This window comes from Peromyscus maniculatus, chromosome 11, assembly GCF_049852395.1.
Source record: "Peromyscus maniculatus bairdii isolate BWxNUB_F1_BW_parent chromosome 11, HU_Pman_BW_mat_3.1, whole genome shotgun sequence".
NCBI lineage: Eukaryota > Metazoa > Chordata > Mammalia > Rodentia > Cricetidae > Peromyscus > Peromyscus maniculatus.
In genome coordinates this window covers 40916573-40928781 of record NC_134862.1, presented here as the reverse complement: position 1 = coordinate 40928781, position 12209 = coordinate 40916573, and the positions used below count along the sequence as shown (strand labels likewise).

General features: G+C 42.3%; 1 protein-coding gene across 30 annotated transcripts in view; it reads left to right on the top strand.

Annotated features, from left to right (window-relative positions):
* The window catches only part of Srgap2 (SLIT-ROBO Rho GTPase activating protein 2), a 220056-nt gene that overhangs the window by 177024 nt on the left and 30823 nt on the right, over positions 1-12209 (top strand). For all 30 annotated transcript variants that reach the window (XR_013043236.1, XR_013043233.1, XR_013043235.1 and 27 more), the window contains 3 exons: positions 3712-3796; positions 6307-6334; positions 8062-8086. Coding sequence is in view for 17 of the 30 variants with exons in the window: in XM_042258095.2 (XP_042114029.1) it covers positions 3712-3796; positions 6307-6334; positions 8062-8086 (138 nt within the window). In the remaining 13 variants the exon portion in view is untranslated. The remainder of the gene's footprint in view (positions 1-3711; positions 3797-6306; positions 6335-8061; positions 8087-12209) is intronic.

Below are 12209 nucleotides of genomic sequence, written 5' to 3'. Positions count from 1 at the left end.
ACAGTAAGTGCTCTTAACTGCTGGGCCAGCTCTCCAGCCCCAGGTATGGCGTTTTCAAGTGGGAGGTGAAATGAAGAAGGGATTGAAAATTGTGGCTGATAAAATAACAAAGCCAAACTATCTGAACTCTTATGGGTAAATTAAGGTAAAATAATAGGAGAGAAGGCAGTCTTTTGTCCATTTTGGCAAGCCATTAGACTTAGAGCTGTGATCTGATATATGAGAGAAAGTGTGTGTGTGTGTGTGTGTGTGTGTGTGTGTGTCTGTGTGTGTCTGTGTGTCTGTCTGTGTGTCTGTCTGCCGTGTCTGATTATTATAATCTTGATATTCTGCCTAATTACCAAAAAGCCACTTATTCCTTCCTTGGCTTCAGCTCTCTCAGCTTTATGTCTGTTCAGCAACAACTGAATCCTTCTACCTCAGCTCCACTGATAAAGTCAGGATTATTTATTCCCAGCATGTCTGTCCTGATTTCTGGGTGAGATAAGAAAGTGATGGATAGCATGTCTGAAGACTATGAGATTCCTTTTCTTTCCCACCTAGATGCAAACCCCCAATGTTCTTTCCACCCTTGTTTTAGGGATGCAGAGCATATCTTGATACAGTTTGATCCTTTAGTATTTAATGGAACCTGAAAAGGTGACATCATACCTCTTTATCAGATTGTTATTTATTTTAATGGTTCACCAAGTGACAGCTGCAGTTACCTAGTAAGCTGTAAACATAAACTTAGAGTTGGGGGAGGGTTGGAAATTGAGAATAGAAACATAACAAAGAGAAAGGAGTTTTTTTTTTCATCCCCTTTCAGGATGTTGGCTGTATTGTGAGCATTCTGGTCTTGTGTTGGAGGTTATAGCTTCTTGAATTTTCTTCATTAGGAAACCTTTGAGACTTCTGGGATAACTTTCCAAAGAGAGGCCTTTTGGGGTTGTACTATTAGCAATGGCTATTTCCTGGAGGCTTTTCCACTCTGGGTCCTAAGTATGATTTCAAGCCCACAATTAGGCATTGGATGGGGATTAGGATATCACCCAGGGAACACTGACAGCAAGTGAGCTGACAGCTGGAACAGATGGAGAGAGGAAGGTGACAAGAGAGCCTATTTTCATGCAGATGTTCCCATGCAAAGGCATAAAGGATCAGGGAACAGGCCTTAAATAAGACAGCAGAAATGATTCAGCAGAGGGTTTGCCTCTGGTTTGTTTCATTTAGAGTAGGGATACCCTTAGGGGCAGGTTTTGTAATTGCAAGGAACAGTTTATACAGAGGAGAATGAGATCACTCATTTCTTCATTCTTCATGTTTATTAAGTTCCTACTGTTTTCTAGGAGTTGGCACTAAGCACCATGGATAGTTGGGTTAATCAATGGCATGGTCTCTGGATAGAAAGACACCAGAGTAAACCTTCTGTGATAAGGCTGTATGAGAATGGTACCATGGGGATTACAAGTTATCCATAGGGCCATGTGGACAAGCACAAGAGGCCCAGGGACCATCTCCCAGAAAAGCAGGTTTTCCTTCATTTTAAATGGGGATGAGAGGGCAAGCTCATACTTAAAACTTCATACTGGATAGAAAAATACAGAGTAAGAGAAACTCAGGACTTTTCATTTTTCTTTATCATTAATGAAGTAGTGAGAGTCATGAAAGTCAAAGGCTTGAAATGCAATTCTTTTTTTAATTTAGTTAGTGCACAGTAAAAGACAGAACTATTATTATTATTAAAATGTTTATTCATTGGAGCAAACCCAAGTCTTTCTAGTGGCTCATACTCTGGGAGACCCATTTGCTTCTAAGTTAAGCACCATCAAATGAGCTAATGCAGCAGGAATGGCCAAGGCAGACTCAGATCCTCAAGAACGGCTGTAGAAGACAGTGGAAAGAGTCCTCACCTAGCATTACCACTTACTAGCTGGCAGTGATACCCTCCCTCTCCTAGAACTGTCTTCTCGTCTCTAATAAAAAGCTACTAATGTCTTCCTCGTATATGTATAGGATTATTGTAAGGGAGAGACAGACTATGTGCTAATGTAGTATAAAGTCTCTTGAGTTGCTACAAATATAAAAATAATGACTACTGTGAAATTTTGTTCTGCTTCTCTTTGGCTCTGTAACATAATAGGTAGAACATTTTATTATAATGCATACACCATTCTGTCAAACTACATGTTTGGATACTATTGTGTGACAAAACTTTCCTGAGAAGATACAACATACACATCTATTTACCCCAGATAGAGAGCCCATGACAGACCAAAATACAATACCATCAAAATCCAACCTGGTGAATCAGTGAGTTTTATTGGGGTTATCTGTAGGAGTATGAGTGAGGTGTTATTTACAAGAGCAGAAATGACTGAAAGACATCTTCATCACAAAAGCTGGGCACCTGGGGCACACTGCACAGTCTATAGGAAGCTTAGGTGGCTTAGTTAGTCCTGAGCCTCCTCCAGACATATTGGCTAGTCTCTGCTTCTTTTCAGGCTGCTTAGCTGTCCTCTGCTTCCTTCAAGCAGCTGGGCTTGTTTTGAGAGTTTTCTTTGCAGCTCAACTTGTCTGAGAGTGACTTAGTAGTCTGTATTGTTTATACTTGGGAGAGAGGGGCCTAGTGAATCTGGTCAGCTTCAGGAACTTCCTGGGACTAGTCTGAGTTGTTTTACTTCATCTCTTAAAGTATTTCCCTGGGAAATGGAATGTTTCAATGGGGGTGAGGGGGAACCTGCTACACAACAGATAGTGAGTGACTCCATCACTTTTTTGATCTTGAGCAATTTCATTAATCTCTTCAGACCCAGTACCTTCTTCCCATTACTCAAGTAAAGTGGGAACAATGATCATAGTCGTTTATACAGTTGTTTTGAAGATTCTGTGAATTCTCCAGTCAAGCATAGTCTCTCACAAGCCAGACAAGAGTTGATGAGATGTCAAAACTCAACTGCATCATAACAGTCGCATTTCACCTACTAGTGCAGGTGTGATGGCACATCTCATCTTGTGCTTGGGATTTGTATCTGCACATAGTAGGTGGCAGCCACTCCAGCTGAGCGCTCAGAAACTCCCAACTTCCAACATTGGAATGGAGGGTGAGCCTTCTTAGGTCTGGCTGAGGCTTACCATTGATGCTATTCCTAGGGTAATAAAATGCACCCTGGGAGCAATGAGATATCAGCCTAAATGGCAGAGAGCAAATGTATATCTTCACACCAGCGAAACAGAGACTCAGGAAGGATGTTCACCCTCCCTGCCATTCTTGTTCTTTACTGGGACTAAAGGAGACAGGCTTTACTTAGAAAACAGTTTTCTTATACTCACTAACATTAAATTCATAGGAAAATACTTTGTAGATATGCACCCGCCATGATAATCAGTGGAGAAAGATTTTTTTTTTTTAAGAATTTTTTTTTTTTTTTGGTTTTTCGAGACAGGGTTTCTCTGTGTAGCTTTGCGCCTTTTCCTGGAACTTACTCTGTAGTCCAGGCTGGCCTCAAACTCACAGAGATCCGCCTGCCTCTGCCTCCCGAGTGCTGGGATTAAAGGCGTGCGCCACCACCGCCCGGCTTTTTTAAAGAATTTAAATGGACTTGCTAGAAATTGAGTTATAAAGTCAGAAATCGAATGCTCTCTCAAAGGGTAATTGTCCAATTGAACATTTGTGTCTTATGTTTTTTCTTCAGGAAGCTAAGTTTTCTTGTTTCTCTTCTTCCCTTACAGAAAATGAAGGAGTACTTGGAGGGTAGGAACCTAATCACCAAGTTACAAGCCAAGCATGACCTCCTGCAGAAAACCCTGGGAGAAAGTGAGTGTGAGCATGCTCTGCGGAGGCTTGGTAGAGCCAAGAGGCCCAACAGCGCTTTGGTTCTGAGCCAACTAGACCCCACTGGTTGTCTGAGTGTGTTTCTTTTCCTAGCCTGTTCATTGGGAAAGTACTCTGTTAAATGGCTGCTTGAGGAATGGGAAACAGCAATGTGTAGTGGATGCTAATGTCCACCAGCTGTTTCTTTAGGTGGGGTCTTCCTGCTTTCCACCCAAACCCAGTCCTTCACCTTCCTGCCACAGCTGTGGCAGAGGGGCCTCAGGGTTATCTCCTCCCTAGACACTTCTTGGAACTCCCGGTCCTGGAGAGAGAAGGTCCTCAGATGGAGGAGGATGTGCAGACTTGCTGCTGCTCTAGCTTCCAGGATGAACATGCATTTCCTTCCGCTTCAGTAGCAGCCATCTCTCTAGTGTGCCTGCACTAAGACAAAGTGCTGAATGGACTGCATTTTCTCTGGCAGTAATCTTAACCAGACACTGGAAAGGACTGAGGCAGAGAACCGGACAGACATTCTGGACTTTCTCTCCCCAGTCAGCCATCAAACAGAAGGCGAAGGTTGAAGAAGCAGCTTTCCCCGAGGTTGTTTGGCACCTTGCCCAGGTCTCCTGCCTAGCTTTCAGCATCGTATGATTAATGGGATTCCCAGGTTGGGGATGCCCTGAATGTTCTGCCCTCGTCCCTATCCCGCTAATCTCTTCTCTTAGAGATGAGGCCACAGGGGGCATGTGGTCTCTGGTGACAGATGTGCCTGCACTCAGACACAAGTCTAACATTTTAAATAAATTCTTGAGCACTCATCAGACCAACTGTGAAGTATAGCAAATTTTATAAGACTGGTTGGCTTTTTAGCTGAGAAATCAGAGTCCCACTTTTCAGACCAGACTCATCTACCCACCCTTCATGCCTTGTCCTTGTCCTACCCTGGACAATTCCCCAGAAATTTTTTTCTGTTGTATCTTTGATCCTGTGATTTTTTTTTTTAAGATGTTTGCTTTAATGTGAAAAGAACCTTTTAGTACCTTCTGATCTCTTCCACCCAAACAGTTCAGGTCTAGGCATGAGAGCCAAATTTGCTTACAGAAAGCCTTTACTCTTGAGTTACCAGATTGCTATGTGGTGAGTTAAAGGAAAGACAGCCTGTAGAGCTATTTGAAGAAACTTATAGCTATGATTTCTTTTTCTCGAGACAATCTCAGCATAGCCTGGAAGACAGGGAAAAGGGCTTTAGAGCCATGCATGTGTGCATGTTTATACACATGTATGCACCAAATAATGCTACTCTAGAGGGATGGAGGTTGACCATTGAGGCAGCAAATTACCATAATTTAAAGATGACAAGTTCCAGAGATAGAGAAAACTAATAGCTATAAATCATCCTATGTGCAAATGATCATGTCCTTGCCTTCTGTGTCTGTCACCATAATGTAAGAGCCTCTAATCCTTGCCACAGAGGGATAATTGATGTGTATGAATATTCCAGAATGGAAATGGGACAGATGTTGAAAATAATGGCTCAGAATAATATTTTTACAAATGAGCTGTTGGTAACAGGGCTGTTAAATACTGGGGGATGGTATTACTGAAGATGAGCTGAACTATCATAACAATTAGCAACACTTTAAATGCAAGAATAAAATCCTGCCTTCTCCATACATCAGAGTTGCCTTTCCTGAAGCTTGAATAAGGACTATGGGGGTTGATCTCTTCTCTCCTGGCTCACTGCCTGCCAGGGTTTGCTATTGATTTATCTAAGACAGATCAAGCTTCATTAACTGTTGAACCAAAGAAGGCAACATATTACATCACAGTTTATGCATGCATATATTCATATTTTTATAAAAAAATATTTTTGTCAACTTTAAGGTTTTCCATTTCACTTTTCAAAGCTAACTATTGCCCATGAAAGTCTTAACCACCTGTCATTAAATTGAAAGCCATCTTTTGCTAGCCACGTGGGTATTCAATCTTAGCTCTGCCTTACTATGCCAGTGTAAGTTAACAGGAGGATTTAGTATGATTCTAAAACTAGAACCTACATATCTTCTCCCTCCTCTCTCTATATTCCCTTTTCTTCCCAACTTCAGCTATGTGTGTATGTGTATTTGCTTAGACACTGAAAAACAAATTTGTCCCATTTCCTGTGCCCCCAAATCCTACATACCCAGCACATACATAAGAAGCTGGATTTCTTGTGTGGGAAAGCTTACAATAATTTTTTTTTCTCTAAAATATGATTTGACTTGTTCTTCCCATACATCCATGCCTGTTTTCTCATTTGGGAAGTAGAACTGACAAGATTCAAAGATATTGATGGCTTTGGCGTCGGAACCTGGAACAGCAAAATTCCTGCCCCAAGTGAAGTTAGGGTGATCCTTTTCTTTTCTGCTGCTGGCTCCCTGTGAAGATATGAAGGGCATGGTTATCCCTAGGGTGTACAGCCAATCCCACCCCTTCTGCTTCAACAAATACATTTTCCCCTTCTCTTTCCACAGGTCAGCGGACGGATTGTAGCCTTGCCAGGTAAGTGGCTCTGGGAAAGGATAAGGGAAGACTCATTGGGAATAGCAACCTGGGAAAAAGCCATAGATTGTCCTTGGATGGTTTTGCGAAGGAGTAGCCTGAGGCAAGAGTTGCTTCCTTCTCTTTGCCTTGCTAATTCTTGTCTCCTTCAAATGGCTGTGGGGTTGCTGCCACTTAGGGAAGTCTACGCAGAATCATGTCTTGGTAGTTATCACTTGATGAAAATCTTGCCAGAAACTCCCCAAAGCCACTGTATGGCAAGGAAAAGAAGCACTGGACTCTGTTGCATCTTGGTAACCTCTTAGCTAGGAGACTTCAACATGTGGCCTTGGGGAAGTCTCCGACACAGAGAGATTAGGTGATAGCATTTGATTTGAGATATTTTTTTTTAATACATGGAAAAGATGATAGGGCCTAATTAGTGACTGTTGGTGGATAATGAAATATTCCGTTGCTTTGGCTTGCCAAATAGCAGTGGGAGAGATCTTTGCTGATGTACAAGTATGCAGCCCTCCCAGTCTCTCCCCACCTTCCCTCCCTCTCCACCTCAGCCAAATGTTTTCCCTCACAGTCATTGATGCTGCTATGAGCTGGCAGAGAACAAGACATTCATTCAGCCAGCACCCTCAGATGCCTGAAAATGTGCTGGTTTAAAAGGAGAACACGTTTAAAATGAACCAGATTGCATTGTATCAACATGGCAGCTCATACAGCCATGAGGCCATTTACAGTTATAGACTCGTTACTGAGCGATAACTTAATTTGATTTCCATCATTTTGTCATAGTGGATTACAGCGTAGGTCCCATTAATACACAATTCGTGAGGACTGGAGGGGGCTGAGGTGAAATTCTGTAGAACCTGTCTCCAGTGGTATAGTCTTAACATCATCAGAAGTACCACACCTCTGACTAAATAGAGCTGGACTATTTTCCTTTGCTGAGTTATTTCCCCATGTGGAACTGGGACTATTTATCTCCTTCTCAGAATATCAGTCTCCTCTTGTTGAAGAGAAGAGCATTGTGTTAGTTCAGAGAAGCGCTAGGATTTCAGAAAGGTGCCTTAAGGGCAGGCTGGCAGCAGAGTCAGAGCAAGGCCCCCATCGCTGCCCGGCTCCCACCTTCACAGGAGGGCAGCCCTCCTTGTTCTCATGGTGTGCTTCTGTGTCCGATGCCCTTCGAGAAAAAGGCTTCTACAGCTAAACACGCCTTGAAAAGCACCGGCACAGGGTCCCTGGGGTTTCTTTCAGTCTGAATGTCCTGCCATCTAAATAAAAATAAAATAAAATGAATAAAATAAAATAAGCAGTCCTTTACTGTTCCCAAGAGTCCCAAGAGAAAATATACACCCTTTGGTGTTTATTATTGTTTCCTTTCAAACAGAAAGATCTTAAAATTGTCTGACATGAATCTCTTTTACTACAGATTAAACACTTACCTCCTATTAAGTTTTAAACAGTAGTAGGCATTAAAATCGGGGGCCTCTGGGCTTTTATGAAAGAATAAACTTTACTAGGCTTTTGTTGGGAACTAGCTGGCTAAGTCTCTTAGCTGTTCCTGGGACTGAGCTCAATCATGTGATATGTTTAATTACCTGCTGTACACTTGTTTTACATGATTTAAAGCTTTAGTTCTGCATTTAGGAATGGTTGTCTCATTCTGTCCCCATTTTCTCTTTTTCCTTCCTGTTGCTGGACTGGTCCTTTTTGATTCGGTGGGTCAACCACAGGCGTAGCTCAACCGTGAGGAAACAGGTAAAGAGCCCTGCAGAGCCGGACTGTTCAGCCCGGCTCATGAAAACTGAATACTTCCTACAGCCATGACTGAATTCCATGGCATGCCTCCTCTGACGTCATGCCCATGTTTGGTTGTATCTTTAGTTACATATGGTTAAGACTGTAGTAAACACTGATTCAACTTTCCTGGAATTATCATAAGCTCTGTAACTTGTTTTTCTTGTTAGTTATTTAAGTCTCTTGCATGTTAGGTTTAGTTTAAATGTGGACAAATTGTTCAATAGCCCATGATGTCCTTCTCTAAGAGACCATAAAGAGCCTCACAAGTCCTCACATACACACTGATGCACCAGCATTGAGGTAGCGGATCCTCAATCTGGAAAGTCTTGCTTAAGTTTGTAGGTTTTGACCGCTTCTGGTAACATTGTAATCTTAGATGTATTCCTGACATACCCTAGTAAAGTACTTTGAAACTGTTTGGGGAATGTTACAAAAGAAATACTCAACTTGACAGGTTTGCACCTGACTTTCACAGTTGTATTAAAACCCACCACTGAGCAGCCAGTTCTCCCCCATGTTAGGAGGACTCTTAGCAGTAGCCTGAGTAATCCACATCAGGGGAAATCTCAATACAACAAAAGTTAACTGAAGCGTATTTTTGCAGTAGCAATGTTCCATTCACTAGTTGTAGCCTATGGAGAGTACTGAAGTGACTTTACCTTCCCTGAGCATCTCACACCAGCTTTGCAGGAGGGAAAGTTAGCAAGAACAGGGGTGGGAGGCAGTGTTTAGAAATATCATTCTGTCTACCCAGGAAAAAACGGACCCAGGCCTTTCAGAAGTCATTTGCAGGGCTGGAAAGAGGGCTCAGCAGTTAAGAGGACTTGCTGTTCTTCCAGAGGACTTAAGTTTAACTTAAGTCATCCATGTCAGGCCACTTACAACTGCCTGTAACTCTAGCTCCAGAGGATCCAATGCCCTCTTCTGGCCTCTTAGGGTATGTGCACATATGTGACAAAAACACACATATAAACAAATCATTTTTAAAATGTCAACTGAAGTCATACACAGAGGCCCTGGACACAGGGCAGTCATCAGGTGCAGAGGGCACAAGGTTTCTGCAGTTTCCAGACCAGCACTCTGTCCATGATCTGATTCTCTGGCTTGGTGGGCAGTCCAGCTACAGAAGTCACTTGACACAGACTTCCTTGTCTCCTCAATATTTATTATTTTAATATTAATAATAATTAATGTCTCCTCAAAGATTTATTAATTTCATGTGTATGGGTGTTTTGCCTGCATATATGTTATGCATCATGTGCATGCCTGGTGCCTGTGTGGAAGTCAGAGGAGGATGTCAGATCCCCTGGTACTGGAGTTACAGATGGTTGTAAGTCACTGTGCGGGTGCCAAAACCAAGCCTGGGTCTTTCTGCTAGAGCAGCAAGTACTCTTAACTACTTAGCCATGTCTCTAGTCTTCCTCTTGACTATGGATATCATTTTAATGAGAAAAATCATCTTTCTTTTAAAAGTACAACATCTTACTATATAGCCCAATCTGGCTTTGAACTTGTAATCCTATCTCTGTCTCACAAATTCTGGGATTTTTAGACACTTGCCGTCAGGCCTGGCTATACTTTTTTAAAATGATAAAAATTTCACTGTAACTTTTACCATCTTATTCCTATAATTATTTCTTTTCCTTCTCCCTGGATTTCCGTTAAAACTTGAGAGGAATAGACTGCCTCTCAGAGATAATTTGTTGGATTTAAAATTAATAGGCATATATTTTACAGACTAAGCAACCACTTTTCCTTTATTACTAAGAATAGGCTTGAACTTGAAATTTATTTCTTCCACTTCTGACCTAACTCTAGACCTCTTGCACAGACCTAGAGCATGCATATAGGAGCTTTGCAGCTTCTGCTGTAGCTGCAGGGGTGCTGGAATTGGGCGTGTAGTATCTGCCCCTGGTTGGGGTCACCATCAGCGGGAGTGGCACTCATCTGGTTTACATTGTGTACTGCTGCACTAAAGCAGTTGCAGGCAAGGTGTGTTCCCCTGGTATCGGCTTACATCAGAGTCCAGGATTTACTACATGGCCCGGTCCAAGAAGGCCCTTGTATTGGTTGTTCTAGTTTCTCTCCAGCAAGAATTTTTTCTTAGCTGGTCAGTACAGTAAAATCATAATTTAGAGGGTCTTATATAAATAACCAGAGAATCGGTCTTTGTTTCTTGTAAATTAGCTAAATAAGAGGAATAATCTGGAAACTCGTTTTCCTGAGAGACTACGTTCAAAGCAGCCCAGACTTTTCTTAAAAAGGACCATCTCCCTAGCAGCTGCTATTTACGGGCATTCCTGTTCCACTCAAGCCCTTCATTTTCTCTCTTCTACCCATCACTTCTATCACCTCATTCCTGACCTTACTTCCTCATGTTTTCCTCGGGTGTGAGCAACTCTGTGCTTGTCTCCTTTCTAAAAGATTTACTAGCCGGGCGGTGGTGGCGCACGCCTTTAATCCCAGCACTCGGGAGGCAGAGCCAGGCGGATTTCTGTGAGTTCAAGGCCAGCCTGGGCTACCAAGTGAGTTCCAGGAAAGGCGCAAAGCTACACAGAGAAACCCTGTCTCAAAAAACCAAAAAAAAAAAAAAAAAAAAAAAAAAAAGATTTACTGTTTTGTTTTGTGGGGGGGGTGTTTGGCCTGTGTGTATGTCTGTGCACCTTGTACGTACAGTGCCTATGGAGGCCAGAAGAGGGCATCAGATCCTCTGGAACTGGGGTCCACAATGGTTGCTAGTTGCCATGTGAGTGCTGAAAACTGAGCCTGGGCCCTCAGCAGGAGCAACAAGTGCTCTGCTGAGCCATCTCTCCAGCCCCAGAATTTTAAACTCTCACCATAAGTAAGTGATAAATGTTGATGGAGATAGATATGTTTAACCTGCCTCAAACATCATGTCATATCTACATGTATCAGAATGACACATGGTACCCCATTAATATGTACAGATTTTATGTATCAGTTAAAAATAAGTTTTAACCTAATTAATACTAAAAGAAAGAAACAATGACAAACTATGGATATTATGTAATTGTCACCCTGATGGTTTTCTCCTGTAAATTACTTATTCCTGCTCTACTCTCTTTTCCAAGTTATGCCAACTGTCAGTTCCCTCCAGCTTCCTTAATCTGATTGAGTGGAAATTTGCCCTGATTGTCCTTAAAAGCCCTTTCCAACCAAGATTATATGATAAAAAGCATTGTGAGCAAAAGAATAAAACTGACATTGATTCATTCTAATATTGAGAAAAGAAGGGAAAGAGAAAAGACAATGGATGAAAAAAATATAGAAAGTACTGGGGAGTCATACGCAGTTAGTGGTACCATCTAGGTTTTGAGGGTGCCATGGGAGCACATAGACACATCGGGGAAATGAATTCACTTAGACACATCACAGGTAGCAGCGAGGCCATCTAGGACATTGAAACCTCTGTGCTGTTGTCCTTAGTAGACTCTGCTTAGACCCCTCTTTAGCCTTCTGTAGTAGGACAGATGTCTCTGACCTACCCTTGTCTACCACAGATTATTTCTCTAGTTACTTCTCGGTGACCATAAGCATGCAGATTTGGTGCCTTGTTTCCTGAGAACTCTATGTATATCAACCTGCTGTTGATAGAATATTTCCTGCATATCCAGACAGAACTTTGCATTCACATAGTTTATTAGTGCCAGTAACCTGTAAGTTTCCAGTGTCCTCCTTCCTGAACTTTAGATAAGTCTGGGACCAGAAAAGTCTGCAAATCCATTTCTGCTGCCTTCATTATCTCTCCCGCTATAATTTCCTGCAAATCGAGGCTTTTCCCTTGTAATAGTTGAGCCTGGTTTTCATTAGACTAAGGAAGAAAGGACCAAGATCTTCCTCTAAGGTTACTTGGGATGACTGGCAGAAGTCTGTGATCTATCAAATTGTCAGACCCTGGCTGCTATACCTGACCAACTAGAGGAAGCAGTCAGGTTTGGGGAGGGGGGGCAGAGGAGTCACAAAGATGAGCATTTGGAGCTAGGTGTGGTATCACACCCCATTAATCTCAGGGAGGCAGAGGCAGGCAGATTTCTGTGTTGATTGAGGCCGGCCTGGCACA